At 45.0% G+C, this 18,680-nt stretch overlaps 1 protein-coding gene across 1 annotated transcript in view; it reads right to left on the bottom strand.

The window, feature by feature from the left end:
- BMPER (BMP binding endothelial regulator) overlaps positions 1–18,680 on the bottom strand; it is a 276,446-nt gene that overhangs the window by 96,435 nt on the left and 161,331 nt on the right. The window contains exons 7-9 of the mRNA XM_060247726.1: positions 15,169–15,278; positions 9,438–9,578; positions 2,163–2,267 (exon numbers count right to left, since the gene is read on the bottom strand). Coding sequence (XP_060103709.1) covers positions 2,163–2,267; positions 9,438–9,578; positions 15,169–15,278 — 356 coding nt within the window. The remainder of the gene's footprint in view (positions 1–2,162; positions 2,268–9,437; positions 9,579–15,168; positions 15,279–18,680) is intronic.

Genomic DNA, 18,680 nt, shown 5'->3' with positions numbered 1-18,680 from the left:
AATAATGGAAATGCTGTACGGTACACTGCTGAATGCACAGAACTGATTAATCAAGGAAATACGGGGGATTTACTTAGAATAACTAAGGATTGTACTAGATGCTGCAGCCACTTACTTTACCTTACCTTACAGGCATAGTAACAGATAGGGGTGGGTCTACGGACCTACAGATAGGGACAAACTGGACTACAGACCTAATATTTCCATGGATCGGGGCCCAGTTCATGGTTTGTAAGCCCAATCTGTGTCATCCCACCAACACCAACACAGACCTCCCACAACCCTCCCAGGTGGTTCATAAGGTACATCTCAGCAGGACTTGCAAAAGCCATTTAATGCATTCCCTTTAAATAGTTTTTGCAGAGCCACATGACACATGAGTGAAGGCCCAGCGGTGACTTCACCTACCTGGAAGTGAGTGAAGTTGCCACTCACCTTCAATCACAAGCTGTGTGGCTTTGCACAAAGGCCTTTGAAATTTTAAATGACTTTTGCCCCAACCAAATGGACCACAACCTGGTCCATTAAATGTGGAGGTTTGGGGTCCGGGGATCCATAAACTCCACAGACCTCGGACCTCTGTGGTTCATTTTTTTCTGAACTGTGCCCATCCCTAGTAACAGAGTTGCTGAGTCATGAAGATGTGCTCCCCCCCCCCACCCAAGCATAAAATTCTTATATATGAATATTAGATAGAATACAGGGCTTTTTTTGTAGCAGCATCTCCTTTGCTTATTAGGCCACACACCCCTGATGTAGACAATCCTCCAGGAGCTTACAGGGGCCTTAGTACAGGGCCTACTGTAAGCTCCAGAAGGACTGGCTACATCAGTGTGGCCTAATATGCAAAGGAGTTCCTGCTAGAAAAAAAAAACCCCTGGATAGAAACATCAGTATCAAACAGTCTTGCTGTTATATTAAGGCAAATAACTTGACAGGCTATTAGGGTCTGGCCTGCTGAGCTACATGGCACAATGAGGACAGAATGGAGTTGGATCCAGGCCAGCTGGGGGAAAGGAGGAAGATGTACTGTCCTTAAAAAAAAAAAAAAAACTGTACAGACTGCTGTACAGGACGCTGGAAGGGAGCCCACTGACAATACCTCTATGGACAAATGTAAACAAGTGTGAACCTCAGAATGTTTGTATATGGGAAATGCAGCAGCAATTTCACATCTGCAAATTGGTCCCACACTAAGACATCATAAATCAATTTCCTTCCCCTCCAGCAGCAACAACAATTCAATAACTTAAATTATGACCCTTAGCTCACTTCCAGGTGAGCAAGATCTACTGAAATCATATGGAGTCGCCACCTACTGGCTCAGGCCCATCTGGATCAGTAACAGTCTACTCTGATTCGCAGAGACCCTGGTCTCAGGCAAAGGGAGATCTTTCCTAGCAACTGCTAACTGAACTGGAGACTGAGCCTGGAATAGGGTTGCCAGGTTGTCCCTGGCCACCAGTGGGGATGAGGAGTAGGGTTGCCAGATTCAGGTTGCAAAACTACTGGAGATTTGGAGGTGGAGCCTGGGGAGGTCAGGGACCTCAGTGGGATACAATGCCATAGAATCCACTCTCCAAAGTATCCATTTTCTCCAGGAGAACTGATCTGGAGATGAGCTGTAATTCCAGGGAATCCCCAGGTCCCACCTGGAGGCTGGCATCCCTAACTTGAAACCTTCTGCACTGCAAAGCACAAACTGTGCCAGTGAGCCATATTGTCTCCCCTAAATTAGGGAAGACAATAGCAAGCCCTGACAATAGCAAGCCCTCCCCTAAATCAGGGGAGACAATAAGCAAAGGGATGCTTATTAAAGGAAGCTAGTAAATGGAGTAACATGGCACCACAGAACAAGTGAGAAACCAAGTGGGGAGGGAAAGAGGAGCAACAAAACTGTGAAAAGTAATGTAGAAAAACTGCCATATAGAGAGAAATTCTTGGAGGAAACAGACAAACTCAAGTCCAGAAACAATAGCTGGTTGGGGGAGGGGGGAAGGAATGGTGCTATATTGTTCTGGATATTCTAGGCTGTCACCAAACTTGGAGCTTTGTGTGATTCTCTTTTCCCAGGTGCACAAAGCCTTCTGCCTGGGATACAACTGGGAGACCCTGCCAATGAATAAACAGGAGGGAGAAAACAGGCTTTGCGTTACACTCACATGAGGGCAGCTGCTGACTGGAATGCACTGCTTCTTGCGACACTCTGTTTTGCCTTTGACACAAGCACAGATGGTGCAGTTGACGGAGGACCACATCTCTCCATCCTGCAGGAGACAGAACATGAGACAGCCATTAGCTGGGGCGGCAGAAGGGAGCCAGCCATCCCAGCCATGTATCATCCTGTTATACAAGGGTGGGGGGAGCCACTTTGGAGTTATATCATTGTTTAGTCTGAGCAGAACGTGAGGTGCCCCTCTCCACCCCGTTGGATTAAGGATGGGGGGCTCATCAGGAATAATTTTTTTCCCACTCTGGTCTTTCCCGTTAAAGAAGTCATATTCCAGTTTTAAGACACATTTGGAATGTTCTATCAACAGCTTGATTAGCTGGGAAAAAGAATATTCAAGTTGCAAACACCCAGCATCGTGGCTGTCTCATTTGGGATGATATAATTAGAAAAATCTGATACAATACAGCCATGTGATCGGGATGTTTAAGTTACTGTGCGTGAAAGTATTTGATTCAGATCTCAGGATGCAGCAGATTGATTCCCAGATTGTGGCATCATTCTCCTTTAACCCAGGGAATGTACTTAATAGTGAATTCAGATTCAGATTATTTACAGTGCTAGGGCAGACATCCAATCTGCTTAACATCTGAAAAATGTTTATAGAGCAAAAAAAAACAACAACCTCAAACTCTAGCAGGTACAGAAAATATCTTACTGTACCTCCTATTACACCTCCCTTTTAGTGCTCTATGGCTCCAAAATGTTGCTTCGGAAATGCCCTGGCCCTCTTCCTTATAGATTGATCACATGTGCCCAAATGTGGTTCCTAAAGCATTCCATTTCACCCACGGATGGTCCTGAGCTACTCTTTTTATAGCCACCATATGGAAGCTTTTGATTGATCGGAATGCAATGGGTGTGGGGGCAGACAGTAATGCCACAGAACGAAAACAGGAGGCATTATGGAACCACATGATCTGAAGTACAATGGAGATGAGATGGATATAGGTTTTTTTTTTTAAAAAAAAAACCTTCTATTTGCCAAACTGTATATTTGTTCCCAATCTGTAAGAACAGCCTTATCTTTCCTTTAAAACAAAAAAAATCAGCCTTTCGTGTTGCTTTTCATTGCAGCACCCTGAACAACCTCCAACAGCCTATTTTCTCCTAGTAAAAGATTCTATACTGTTCTTTGCAAACAACTGGACTGATTTTCCACTCACCTTACGCTGCTCTCACACTCCTCTTCACAGCAGGGCTTCCGTCTGATTTCGCACTATCTGCCCCGGGGCTACAACTAGCTTTGGCTTTTTCATGTGGCAAACAGAAACTTCTAAAAACCAGTTTCTGTTTGTCGTGTGAAAAAGGTTGAAGCTAGTTGCAGCCCCGGGGCAGAGTAGTGCGAAATCAGACGGAAGCCCCCCCTGAGAAGAGGAGAACAGCGTAAGGCGAGTGGGAAATCGGTCCTGGCGCTTATTAGGGCAAACATTGTATCTATTTAATTAACTATGTGCTCATCTGTTCTAGATAGCAAACTCTGGTCCCTTTATTCCTCACATGAGAGATTCCTTCTTTTCAACAACACACCACATTTTATGCTTTCTCGATAGCTGCATGCAAGTATACAGACAATGTCTGCTTCTTGCCACTTCTCTGTGCAGATATCACAAGGTACCTTTTGTGTTGGAATAGAAAATCCAAATGGCACCCTTCTTTCCCTAATTAATTAAGCTAGAACATAATTTCACAGAAAATCCTCCTGTGCATAAGACCATACGATGAGCCGTGCTGGATCAGACCAATGGCCCACCAGTGCCAGCATTCTGTTCACACAGTGGCCTATCAGCTTCCTCCAGAAGTCCACAAACAGGAAGGTTGAGACAGCTTTAATCTCACCTATGCTTTCCAGTAACTGATTTAAAGAAGCATACAACCTCTGGTACTGAAAGAGTAGATATCCATCGTGATCAGTAGCCACAGACAGCCCAATCATCCATGGATCTGTCCACTCCCCCTTTTAAAGCCTTCCAAGTTGATGGCCGTTGATGCTTGGCATGCAGAAGGTCCCAGGTTTAATCCCCAGATGACCTATGGGAGTTTCCACACATGCTAAATAATGCAGTTTCAGTCCTCTTTAGCTACCATTGGAAAGTGGATTTTGCCATTTCAGACAGTAAAATCCAATTGCAAATTGTATTAAATGTGCATTATTTAGTGTGTGTAAATGTGCCAATTGAAAGGATTAGTAGGAGGTAATGTGAAAACCTGAGACTCTGGAGAGCTGCTGCTGGTCTGAGTAAGACAATACTGACATTGATGAACCAAGGGTCTGGTTCGGTAGAAGGCAGCTTCACGAGTTCATGACCACATCTTGTGGTAGAGTGCCGCACATTAACTATGCTGGGTGAAGAAATACTTCCTTTTGTTGATATGAATTTCCCCACCCTTCAGCTACAGTGGATGACCTCAGGTTCAAGCATGATGAGAGAGGGGAGAAAAGGTTCTCCCTGCCACTCTCTCCACACCATCCCTTCTTCAAAACATTCTAGGCTAAATACCCTTAGTGCAGTTCTCTTGCACACTATCTATTAATATCAGTGCAGCTTGTGTGGGAATATTCTAAAGTTCTCTACATCCCAGGTGTTAATGGTGCTCGAGACCAGACACATGAAGCACTTGTTGCCCTGCCTTTCATTATGGAAGGTTTGCCTCTGCCCTCCCTCTCTAATACATTTCTTCTTAGTAGGATGCAGACTGTCACTAGCACAGAGGCTGCAGTTTTGCAGGAGCGTGCTCCCATGTATGAAAACACAGGAGAACTGAAGAGCATTGCGGGAGAGAAGGAGGATAGTAAGCTTAAATGGTTACAATTAGCCAAGAATCAAAGGAGGAGGGAAGATAAAGAGGGAGGCAGAATCAGGTTGACGATGCAAAGTATGCCTGCTGATGTGTTCCAGTTTCACCAAGCTGTGGAAAATAAGACGCACAAGTTAGAGACCTATGAGGAACTCATGGGGCAGTGGAAATCTCATCTCTATGCTGACTTCCACTTCCTTTCCCCCCACTGCCCTCCTTGCACTGCCTGTCTCCCACCCAACCATCTCATCACTAATGCTGCCGAACTTCCTCCACCCTTGCCGCCTCTTCTTTCTCTCCCTCCTACCACCACCTTCTTCTCTGCCTCTCCCACCATCAGGCACCTTCTTCTCCCCTTTCACCAGTGACACTTTCTTCCTCCCTCCTCTAACCACCACCCTCTTTTCTCCTCTGTCAGGTTTGCTAATGTTGACTGGGGTTTGCTGGGGTTTTCCCAGCCTAAAATAGCTTCAGGGGGCTGCTATTTGCAAGGGTTGCAGCTCCATGCATACTGATAGGTACCCTTAAGGCTTCCCAATGGAGAAAATAGCACCCGCTCCCCCCAGCTGTTTCAGATTGGGGGAAAGCTGGGGGCATATTCCCTCTAAGCCGAATTAATGTGAGCTAGTGCACAGTTTTTTAGCCTTTGGCTCACATATTTGTCTTAGCTCAGGAGAATGGCTCCAGAGCAACAAATTTACGAAGTAGCTCACGTTAATGCCAGTAGCTCACAAAGTAGCATTTTTGCTCACAAGACTCCACAGCGTAGAGGGAACATTGCCTGGTGCTGAAGCTCCTTCTCCCTATATTGCTGACCCAGACTGGGCTCACACATGCCTGACAAGTTCTCAACAAGGAACTCACAACATATACCTGATTGCACACACCTGAGAAACAGTAGAGAGCACATGAGGAAAATGTGTAGTTAGACCCACAGGCTAGCAGTATAATTAGGGTACTTATGAAAAAATGGCAACTGATTGCACCAGTGTTGCCTGTTTTATGGATAAAGGAAAAACTGGGCTGCATCAGCAATGTGCCAACAGAACAAAAGGTGGGGGGGGGGGGGAAATGCCAGGTGATAGATCCCTACACGTTTCACCTAGTGAATTTAATTGCTGTGGACTGTACGAACACTAGGTGAATGTTTTGATTCCCCTGACAAAGCCTGCACATAGGGATGTCGTATAATAAATAAGTCATCTATAATAAATCAGTCATATACACCTGCTGTTTTTTTCCCCTCATTTTGTTTTGCCTGATTTATGGAACATTTCTTTGAGTCAGCCATAACTGGACACTGTAGGAGGCAGGACTCAGTCTTGAACAATTAAAAAAAATTTAAAGTACAAATAGCATTATTGCATATAGCCAAAGGCCACTACAGTCAGACACAAAAAGCATAATATATTTTAATTTTTTTTTGTTCTGTAGAACAATTGATATGTGATGCTCAAACATCTGTCAAGTCAGACACCAACAGGCTAGTTGCCACAGGGTATCTGAAGCAAACTCTCAGCTAATCCCCTATCAGCTGGGAGTCAGTTGCTGACCTCCCGCTTGGGAAACTTTGCAGGGTCACCAGGTAGCTGCAACCCAGGGGAATTGTGGGAGGATCCAGAAGCCAATAGAAAGCTGATTGCAAGGATTAGCTGCGAGCAGGGCTTTTTTTGAGCAGGAATGCACAGGACCGCAGTTCCAGCTGGCTTGGTGTCAGGGGGTGTGGCATAATATGCAAACAAGCTCCTGCTGGGCTTTTTCTACAACAAAGGCCTGACTGAGAGACAGCTGTTGATGGCACAGCCTAAGAAACTTCTGCCTACCAGCTGGGACACAGCAAAGGGGGGGGCAGGTTGGGGGGAATCAAAAGTTGACTCTCAGATGATCAGTGTAAAAACTCTGCTTCTGGTCCTGGTCCCCCCACCTAAATTTGAGGAAGATGCAGATATAGTAAAGTTAGAGATCAGAAGCTTTAGATCAAGTGTCAAACATGCAACCTGGTGGCCAAATTAAGCCCTCAGAGGGCTCCTATCAGGCCCACAAGCAACACACTGTCATGTGCTTCCTTCTCTCTCTCTTGCTTCTGTCTGTATCACTTGCTTTGCCAGACTTACTCAATCGCACAGAGCTACAGGGCAAAGCTCCTCCCTTGGGATGAGGGGAAAAGGGAGAGCTTGCTTTGCCAGGCTCTCTCAATTGGACTACTGAGCTACTGAGCCAAGCTTCTCTTCCTTCTGTTGGCTGAGGCTCACAAGCCAGTGAGATGGATTAGGCTGTGTGTGTGTGTTTTGTCTGTGTCCTTTATAAAGTTTTATATCTCTGCTACCTGGCATATTTTATGACACACATGGCCTGGCTTGACAAAGTCACATTTATGACAGATCTGGCCCTCATAACAAATGAGTTTGACGTCCTTGCTTTCGATGGGGTGGCAAGTTAGAAGCCCAATCCTAATTAGTATCTAATCAGCCCCCCCCCACCACCACCACCAAACTGCTGTGCTTGGGGGCAGTGACTCAGGAAACTCAGAGATCAGAGTCTGTAACTAAGAGTCAACTTCCAACCTTCCCCTCCCCCCCCCAAAAAAAAAGCTTTCCTGTGTCCCAGAGAGTCAGACAGGCAGCAAAGTTTCCACGGCTAGGAGATCTGAAGCCAGCTTCAGGGATCAGATGGCAGTCAGCTTCTGACTTCACCACCACCACATTGCTCTCTCCTAGCATGGCTGGGGCTCAACAAAGTTTCCAAGGAGGGAGACTGGAAGCCCGCTCCCAGATCATCCCCCAATCAGCTGGGAATCGGCTTCTAAGCAATCTGTTTGGCAGCTGTTTTGCATTGTGCTGCCTGGGCTGATCAAATCTGTTTGGCTCCATCTGATTGTCAAGCATTGCACACAGGATCTTCAGCTGCCAAACAGGCTCACTGGGGAACTGGAACCAAGAATGAGTGATGTGACTCGTTCTTTCCCACCAATGTATCATATGGCAAACCTCTTTGGAAACCTGGAAGGTGCTGAAGCCATTTGCACAGACCTAAAGAGAGCCCCAGGGCACAGGAGAGGTAAAGCTGGAGTATTGTAGTCCAAGCTCTGCTCACAACCTGAGTTTAATCCCGGCGGAAGCTGGGTTCAGGTAGCCAGCTCAAGATTGACTCAGCCTTTCATCCTTTCGAGGTGGTAAAATGAGTACCCAGCTGGCTGAGGGTAAAGTGTAGATGACTGGGGAAGGCAATGGCAAACCACCCCATAAAAAGTGTGCCAAGAAAATGTCATGATGTGATGTCATCCATAGGTTGGTAACAACTCAGTGCTTGCACAGGGGACTACCTTTACCTTAAAAAAAAGTAGATCCTAACCAGTGTTCCTCTAAGCTGAGCTGGTGTGAGCTAGCTCACAGATTTTTAGCCTCTAGCTCACACATTTTTGTCTTAACTCAGGAAAAATGGCCCAGAGCACAATTATTTATCCAGTAGCTCACAACTTTAATACTAGTAGCTCACAAAGTTGAATTTTTGCTCACAAGACTCTGCAGCTTAGAGGGAACATTCCTAACGAATGTTGTGGAACCTAACTAATGTTGAAGGCAATGTATTTTAATGTCCTATAGAGAAAAGACAATCGGCTGGGTGCTGAACAGGTTCTCTGTGTGTGAATGCTGACTGAACTAAAAGTATTCCTTTCAATGGCTTATAAACAGGATATCCAGGACCGCTATAAATTGCATCTTTGTGCAAACAGGAAAAATGCAAATGAATGAAAAGAAGCATTGGCTGAGTAAGTTCTGCATGCACAAGGGATTTTGCTTTCCATCTGATCCAAGGCTCTCTTGACATACAGATGTCCAAACAGCGACAGATATCAGTTCCAGCAGAAAATGTGTTTCGGCGGGACGGGGTGGGTGGATAAGCCCTGCACTGCTTGAAAAAACAAACAGACGCTCAACAGTATGGAAGTGTTTTGCAGGGAATCCCCAATGACCCTGAGTGGACGAGGGCAGGAGTGGAGTATTACCGCACAGACGGCTCCCCAATCCACGAAGTACTGTCTGTACTTATGGCTGTGGGCTGAACTGCATCCAGAACAGCAAATAAAGCTGCTATTGCCTCAGCAGGGGAAGCAGGGGGGTAAGTTCTTTCTGGCTGCACTAATGTCTGCAAGTGAGAGAGAAATGTCTTTTCCACAGCTATGAGGATTTGCACGGGAAAGTGGAATTGCATCAATATAATGCACTTCATAACATGGGGGCAGCAGCTCAGCTGTCTCCCCAGGGAGCAAAGGCTGAATCTGGACAGGACTGCGGAATTAGCTAATTTTCTGTCCACAAGAAAACCACCACAGCTCTGTATTCACAGCAACCCGATGATAATCCAAGCATTGCCGGTTTACCCAAGAGGTGCTCTTAAGGGCATTTACCCGGAAGATCTTGTTACCAAACTTGCACACATTTCTTTCCTCGGAAGACATAAACACGACACACTCCTTGCAGCATTGTTCTTTGGCTTTCACGCACTCTCCAGGGGGTGAGCATTTCTTCTTACACACCACAGTGGAATCCTGCAAAGAAGGAATGAAATAAAAAATTAGAATCCTCAAACAGATTAGAGCAGGAAGCCTCCCTCCTCCTTCCCAAGCAGCAACTAATGGATACTCTCAGGGATTGCTAATTTACGCCATAAACTGCACTGGTCAGACAGTAACAAGGTACCAGATCTTTCACAGATGGTGGGAATGAAATAATATGGTGAGGTGTAATTTCCTATTATCCTGCATGTGCCCTGTTTTGGCATTCATTTCCTGGCAAGCTCCACCCAAAGGCCAGCTCCTTGGCTCACACCTCCACTGTGGGCTTTTCCTCTTGCTTCCCACCCCCCCACCCCCCGCCCAGCCTTGCACTTGGCATGCTCCCTCTGTGAGCTAGAGCTGGCCAAGTCTTGTCTTGCTGCTTTCCCACAATTCATGAGGTCGTGGCAGTCTGCTCTTTCTCCACAGCAACTGGAGCATGCAACACCGCAGTTCTGCAGTGGATGTACTGAACTTAGTGTGTTTACCATGGGCTTGTGTTGCCAGCCCCTGCCAGGAGCTCTTAGGTTTGCAGTTTCCCAAAGAAGTGACATGAGAGATCTGCATTTACTTAAGAGGAGAGCTTTAATAACCCATCATATCTTCGGGACCGTCTCTCCCCATATAAGCCCCCCCCCCCCTGCTCCAGGCACTGCGGTCAGCTACACAACATCTTCTTGTGATCCCTGGTCCTAAGGATGCCCGTCTGGCTTTGACGAGGGCCAGGGCCTTTTCGGTCTGGGCCCCTACCTGGTGGAATGAGCTCCTGTTGGATATCCGGGCCCTGCGGAACCTATCCAAGTTCCGCAAGGCCTGTAAGATGGAGCTCTTCCAACCAGGCTTTTACTTGATCCAGCGGGCGTCCTATGAAGTCATTGCTCCCCCAGCACCCAGCACGCTACCATCAAGGTGCTCAAGCTGTGTTGAAAGCTTCCAGCCTACACTATGTTGTGTAGTTTGTTGTACTGATTCTTGCTCTCGAATCTGATAGACATAGCTGTGGTTATGATGTTTTTGAAGCAATTCATTTTAGTGTTGTTTTAATGTTGTGAGCTGCCCTGAGCCCGCTTGCAGGATAGGGTGAGGTATAAATGGAAAATTAAATTAAATCAAAATTATCAAGGCAGATTCATGCCTAAACCCCAGTCAGCTACACACCAATATAGCAGAGCTTGGCTAAGCCTCGACACAAAGAGTATTAAAACTAGACAACTTATGCTACATCTTGGCAGGAAGTCAGAAAATAATGAACCAAGCAATCCCAAATATTTAGAGAGGAGCCAGGCTACCTTGCTCTGGCAAGAGAGCCAGTTTGGTGTAGTGGTTAAGTGTGTGGACTCTTATCTGGGAGAACTGGGTTTGATTCCCCAATCCTCCACCTGCAGCTGCTGGAATGGCCTTGGGTCAGCCATAGCTCTGGTAGAGGATGTCCTTGAAAGGAAAGCTGCTGTGAGAGCCCTCTCAGCCCCACCCACCTCACAGGTGTCTGTTGTGGGGGAGGAAGATAAAGGAGATTGTGAGCCGCTCTGAGATTCAGAGTGGAGGGCGGGATATAAATCCAATATCATCTTCTTCTTCTCTAGAAGAAGGAAGCAATACCTGTGCTTTGAAAATAAGCACCTGCTAACCAACGTTCCCTCTAAGCTGTGGAGTTGGAATGGTGGTTTTGTCAGCACAGCAGGTGTTCATTTTCAGTCTGTGGAAATGACCCTGGGCTTCTGTCTCAGGCAACAAATTCAGATATCTCTTGGTCCAGAACTAGAGCTGCTTTTTCTAAATAGGGAGGTAACATACTGTGTGATCCCTGTGATGCATTTAAAAAGCATGGCAGCATTTTACTGAGCATATGCAACTATGTGCATATCTAATTTGTGCCTGTCTATCGATTAAGCTCCTCTGTGCTCCCTCAGCTAATAAAGTTGAACACCATTAACAACAGTGCCTTCTCTGTGCTGGCACCACTCCTTGACTTATCTAGGAGTCAAGGTAAAATATTTTTCTCTATTTAAAATTTTATTTTGATTTGTTTGTTTTCTTTCTCCTATTGGTTTTATGGCACCTCAAGGCCTAGCAGCATTTTATTCTGGCATCACCTCTGCAGAGAAGAGCCCACTTCCACAGATGCACAGAATGGATCCCCACGTTTATTTCTGCTGCAGCAGACTAATAAAGCTCCTCCTGTGGAATTATTGGTTTTGTTTCAATGACTTTACTGTATCATCATCATGCTGGCTTTAACTACTGTACATTTTTGCACCTTTCCACGTCTTTCACAAGATCATTCCCAAACCAACTTTTGCTGTGCCATTTTGGATTTTCCCAGTCCCACCCATATCTCTGTCCCACAGTAGCCATTTCTGAAGCGAGGGAGAGAGGGAGAGAGAAAGAGAGAAAGAGAGAGAGAGAGAAAGAGAGAGAGAAAGAGTGAGAGAGAGAGAGAAAAAAGAGAGAAAGAGAGAGAGAAAGAAAGAAAGAGAGAAAGAGAGAAAAAGAGAAAAAAAGAGAAAGAAAGAAAGAGAAGAGAGAGAGAGAAAGAGAGAAAGAAAGAGAAAGAAAGAGAGAGAGAAAGAAAGAAAGAGAAAGAAAGAAAGAGAGAGAGAAAGAAAGAAAGAGAGAGAGAGAAAGAGAGAGAGAGAGACAGAAAGAAAGAGAGAGAGAAAGAGAGAAAGAGAGAAAGAGAGAAAGAGAGAAAGAGAAAAAGAGAAAAAGAGAAAAAGAGAAAAAGAGAAAAAGAGAAAAAGAGAAAAAGAGAAAAAGAGAGAAAGAGAGAAAGAGAGGAAGAGAGCCAGAAAGAGAGAAAGAGAGAAAGAGAGAAAGAAAGAAAGAGAGAAAGAAAGAAAGAAAGAAAGAAAGAAAGAAAGAAAGAAAGAAAGAAAGAAAGAAAGAAAGAAAGAAAGAAAGAAAGAAAGAAAGAAAGAAAGAAAGCTAGCTGAGGACTCAGACAACCTGCTGGAAATTTTTTATAATGCTACCATCCTATAACAACATGTACAATCATTTATAAAACCCTGAAAAAGACCTGAGTGGGGGGCAGGGGGGTTGTTACTGCAGGTTACTGAAGGCTGAGGCCAGAAAAATGCAGGGAGCCTGCCACGTGAAAGCCCTGTTGTCACTGTGCTGTATCTGCAGCCACAACAACATGGGGAAACTACGCAAGCACACACACACTATATGGCTCCAGTTGAGGGGTGTGCTTCCTTTGTGCAATGAGATATTTCTTGGGAATTAGATACATTATTCATTTTAATTCACTTTATATTAAAAGAAGAATTTCCTATTGCTGGCTGCTGCCCTCTGGAATGTGCTTCCAAACATTGTCTGCAAGGTCCCAGTCTCTTCTAGCCTTTTGGGACGTCGGCACAGCTGTTTTCTTTGAAAGGACCTTCGGTTGAAGGCTCAGAATACAGTCATTTTCTGGGGGCTTCATCCCTTAGGTGAAAGTGCTGAAAAGTTTGTGCTTGAAAGTGTGTTGCAGTTCATGGCGTGAGCCTGATTTCTCTCCTGTTCTGCTGTGAATTGCCCTGAGCTTTATAAACGAGTGGGTGGGTCAGGGTCCCCTACAGTTCAGTCAATGGCCGCTTGATACACGGTTGTTGTTACATTGTTATAAAAATTCAATTTGAGAGCTGCCCTGAGAGCCTTTTCGTCTGAGACTTTGCGGGTTGGAAATCTTTTAAAATAAATAAACCTTGCCCTTAAAGCTACACCCTGCAAGCATATATTTCCTCTTCAGATACACTTTCTTTTGAACGACACGTATTAATCACTTCATTATGCTTGCACTTGTGTTTCAAATAACCACCGCCCCCAAAGTAGCCTAGAGTGCAAAACTTACTCCTGATACCTGAACTGGATTTTTCTTTTTTACTCCTTCTTACAGTGGCCAGATATGCGCCTTAATATAAGTAGTGCATGAATACTGCTCAGCCACTGCCTCTTGTGGCCTTCCTGAGCTGTAGTTGAAGGCAGGCCATATTGGACACAACCCTGCCAGGTATGATAGTCCACCTGGTGCTTAATAAACCCTCTGGATTTTTCCTTAATGCCCATCTGGGAGAACAAAACCACCAAGGGTTGGTCAAGCACCTTGTGGGCTGCTTGACAGCTTATGGTTTAGCAGGTCTGAAGCTTTACAGGCCTGTGTTGAGGACCACAAGCTGGAATCAGACTTTTCAGTAGTGCTAAGAGATGAAGCCATCAGTGCCATAAGCATCATGGGGTTGCTAATCTCCAGGTGGGGGCTGGAGATCCCCTGGAATTACCACCGATCTCCAGAGTTCAGACTATGGGTGTTTTTACATTCAGTTTGATCCAGAGTTTTAGAGTCTTCAAATCGCCTGCGACCGTTCCGCTTTAATTATTTTCCTTTTACATTGGTGGATTTGCTTTGCTCATTTTGCGTAGCCAAACTTCTATATTTCCTGCTGAAAGTGTTTCAAGTTTTTTGGGGGGAGGGGGGCTTGGGGGGGGGTCTCTGATCAGAGGGCAGATGGAATACCAGTGCTTAGTTAAATGTATATGATTGCTTGGAAATCGTGTCAACACTGCAAAAACACTACAAATTTAAATTACAAGATGAGGCAAGCAATGATATGTAAAAAATTCAAGTGCTGTCAGTTCTCATGCAAATTACTGCACCTTGTGGCTTTTGGAGGAGTCTTTTAAAATGCATGAAAACTTCTACAATACAAGTTTGAAACACCTGTAGAGAAATGACAGGATCAAAACTAGTTTTGAGAAAAACATTGCAGCAGCAGCAGCAGCAGCACAAATGTAGATGCTTTGGGCAGCAACGATGCAAAACAGTTGTGAGAACGTTAGGTAATGTAAAAGCTGAGTTTCCAGTGCAGTGATAGTCACAAACTGTCAGTGTAAAAACACCCTATATAAATTGCTTCTTTATTTAATTTAATTAAGGGGCTCAGGGCGGCTTACAACATTAAAAACTTTACAGCAACATTAAATAAACCACATCCAAACAAAACAATATCATAATTACAGAATTGTCAAATTAGATCAAAAACCCTGATCCATGGCATTGGCTACAAGTCATAAAATCACGTACAGACTGGTGCACCTAGACGGTAAGGTGCTGAGGGAAGCGATGACTTCAGGGGACACCTGCTGGATCAAAAGCCTGGCAGAAGAGCTCATTCATACAGGCCCTGCGGAACTTTATTATTAATTTATCTAACATGTTCATTCCACTTCTCCTGGAGAAAATGGCCACTTTGGAAGGTGGACTGTATGGAATTATAATCCTATCGGGCACCCTTCCCTCCCTAAACCCCCTTCTCCCAGGCTCCATCCTCAAACCTCCAGGTATTTCTGACCCTGGAGTTGGCAACCCTGTGGAGGTTGTATGCCTAGGAAGCTGGCCCAGCTGCAACGGCCAGGCCAATGAGCCCCAACCCAGTTCAAGGACCTGAGTATGAAACCCTGCCAGTCTCCCATAGCCTTCTTTCCTTCCTGTCAGGTAGAACTGGAGATGGCTGGAAGCAGGGATTCTAGCCTTCAAATCCATAAAAAGATGTCACTACTTCCTCGTAACAAGGAGAATACTCAAGTGTTCTTGCTGCCTCACCGTGCATGTGCACTTGGTGCAGTTGTCATAGGCAAACGATGCCCCGTTGTCATAAACATCACTGTGAAAGAGACAACTTCCGAATGGGAGATCAAACACTTTCCTCTGACCTGGAGAAAAAAACAAGGATAACAGAAACAAAATATGGTTGAAAGGGAGCCGGATCATCAACAAAAAGACGCATCTGCAACTTATTATGGGATATATACTCTGCTTGAATCTATTTATATTGTATTTAAAAAAAAAACATTTTGCAGCAGAGAAATTCTAAAACATGATCGATGAGTCCACTGAGTCGTCTATCTAGCCCAAGGGTGTCTATTCTGTTCAAGGCAGAGAACTTTTCCTAGCTCTGCTACTCCCTGAGATCCTTTCTAAAAGGCGATATTGGGGGCTGAACCAGGGACCAACAACATGCATGCAAAGCATGTGCTCTCCTTTAATATTCCTTTTTGCATTAAATGGGAAATTTCAGGGTATGGGGCAGCAGAGATTTTATTTCCCGTGGAGTTGCTAGGGGTTGGCTTTGGGCTTTAAACATGCACAGAATTCATTCTATCTTTGAGTGATGGTCTCTGCTCGATTTCAAATGTGCCTCCAAGCTTTTCAAGCAGAAGAAAACAAGGATAATTTCATACTCACTTGCCACTCCAGATCAATCAATCCCATCCCTTTAATCCCTTACGCATCATCATAACCCTCTCCATCTCTGATAACCACTTTAGTTTCTGTGTTAAAATGATACTCAGATATCCTTACAGAAATGTTGTAATTAATTATTCCCATTTTGCAGATTGAGGAACTTAGCTTGAGGGTCAAGGCAGGTCAAGACAGACTGCGACTTGCCCAAGTGACAATTTGTGCTTGTGGAGCTGGCGTGGATTTAAACCCAGGTCTCCAAACTCAAAGTCCCAATGGAACGCACTGGCTTGTGTTGATATTTCTCAAAAGATTTCTGATATTTCTCAAAAGATTTCTGTCATGTCCAAAAGGTGAAAGTTCTGCTTTGGAGATTAAGGCAAGACTGCAATTTGGATACATGGCAATTTTATGGACGTATGAGAAACTGAGGATGCACATCAGAGGTACACAAAACTACAAGCTTAAATTATCACTGCCATTCTAAGCAGGGTCACAACCAGTGTACCCTCTCACCACCAGCCACCTTCTTCTCCTCTTTCACCAGTGACACTTTCTTCCTCCCCTCCTCTAACCACCACCCTCTTCTCTCCACTGCCAGGTTTACTAATGTTGACTGGGGTTTGCTGGGGTTTTCCCAACCTAAAATAACTTCAGGGGGGTTCCAATTTGCACTGGTTGCAGCTCCACATGTACTGATAGGTACCCTTAAGGTTTCCCCAGTGGGGAAAATAGCACCCGCTCCCCCCAGCTGTTTCAGATTGGGGAAAAGCCTGGGGGCAGTATTCCCTCTAAACTGAATTAGTGTGAGCTGGCTCACAATTTTTTAGCCTCTGGCTCACATTTTTGTCTTCACTCAGGAAGGATGGCCCCAGAGCAAACTAATTTATGCAGTAGCCAAATTGCTCACTCACAGCTTTAATGCTAGTAGCTTACCAAGTAGAATTTTTGCTCACAAGACACCACAGCTTAGAGGAAGCATTGGTCACAAATTCTTATAAATCCACCAGTGCTGTATATCTTTAAAAATAGACAATAAACCCCAGAGAACTCTAGTAGAGCATTCAAAACTTCTTGGGAGGAGACATTCTCTCCTTCTCAAAGGCTTGGAACACTCTGCATGTGTGAAGTAGTTGAGGACCGATTTTGTACTACGCTTGTTCTGGGTGGAGAGCCCTTTTACTACCAGGGCTTCTCTCCATTTTTGTACAAGTTGCCCCGGAACTGCGAGTTGGCGTGCCACTATTCTGCAGCAAGCGGAAACCGCTTGTCAGAGGATCTCACTTGCTGTGGAATAGCAGAGCGCCAACTCACAGCTCTGGGGCAACTTGTGCAAAAATGGAGAGAAGCCCCAGTAGCAAAAGGGCTCTCCACCCGGAACAAGCATAGAGCGAAATCGGTCCCAGAGTTTTCCCCAATGCTGAAGAGAACATGGAGTCCACACCTTGCATATGCAGAGGAGTTTGGGGCAAGAGGAATCACATCCACTGTGTACAGCAGGAGCTATATATGTGCGGAAATATATGCACCTATGCCTCTGGAATTAAAAGGGTACCTTGTCTAAAATGGTTTGGGCATTCTGGTTCAGCACCACTGACCCTCTAACAAATCTCATCTACTGTATATTGAACTGCATTCTGAACAGTCCCCCCACCTGCGCAATAAAATGAATCCTTACAAGCACACATCTTTAAAAACAGCTCAGCACTTCCTGAAAAGCAATCTCCTTGATGTAATGTTTTGAGTTAGAAAGCAGTAATCACTAAGTGATGATGTCCACCAGCCCAGGAGATAATTCAGTACAACTTTTATGACATGCCAGCCAAGTCTTGCAGGATATGAAAAAGCCCAGTCAACGCCAAGACTGTCCTATGAAAATCGGTTCAAGATGTTCAGAAATCCCAAATGGGACAACACATCCTTTGCCTTGCTGTGCATTGCATGAAAGCATATTATATTGGTCTGGCAAGGCTGGAAACGATAGATGAGTTATCTAGTTCTTCCAGTCCCAAAGGGCGGTTATATCATTCCAACTCTCATTTAGGATGCAGATAAATCTAGAAACGGGGCAAGCCATCTGCCCGAGGTATTTTGCCACCCCAAGCAGATGTACTGTACAATTCATGAGACAATCCCCTGGACCTCCTGTAATATCACAAGAGATGATGATGAAGCACAATTGTTGGGTTGTGTAATGCTGCCAGTGATCCCAGGGTGAGGTTCTGGGCGGCATATGGCTTTGTTGTTCTAAAAATATTCCTTGACTTATCAGGCTTCCTGAAGCTAAAAATCATATGGAGAAGTCCCCTCATTTTCTGTGTGGACCTAACTAATCAAACAGCTTCTGCTTTCAGATATATTTATGCTTCACAGCATTTGATAATTTGCAAGCCAAAATTTTGTTTTGTTTTTAAGTTCTGAAAGTACATCTGGTTCTTTAGCAATTTGATGCATGTCTAACCTTCAAAATTAAGCTGGGAAGACTTCTCCATTTCTGGGAGGGGGAATAACTTAGAAGACATCAAGTTCTCTCAAACCTCTAAACACTGTGCCTGCAAACTGAGGCTGGGGAAGATTCCATAAACTAACCCGGAGGCCTGGAGGCTTGAGAAGTTCCATTCTACTGGGTGCCCAGAGTTCTACAGCGCTCACAGTTCATAGCTACAGCCAGGAGTGGAATTCTAGCAGAAGCTCCTTTGCGTATTAGGCCACACACCCCTGATGTAGCCAGTCCTCCAAGAGCTTACAAGGCTGTTTTTTGTAAGCTCTTGGAGGATTGGCTGCATCAGGGGTATGTGGCCTAATATGCAAAGGAGCTCCTGCTAGAATTCCACCCCTGGCTACAGCCCTCGTGATATTCTCTTCCTCTGGGA

This window comes from Heteronotia binoei, chromosome 10 (genome assembly GCF_032191835.1).
Source record: "Heteronotia binoei isolate CCM8104 ecotype False Entrance Well chromosome 10, APGP_CSIRO_Hbin_v1, whole genome shotgun sequence".
NCBI lineage: Eukaryota > Metazoa > Chordata > Lepidosauria > Squamata > Gekkonidae > Heteronotia > Heteronotia binoei.
Note: the sequence above shows the minus strand (reverse complement) of the source record. Positions and strands in the feature narration are given on the sequence as shown.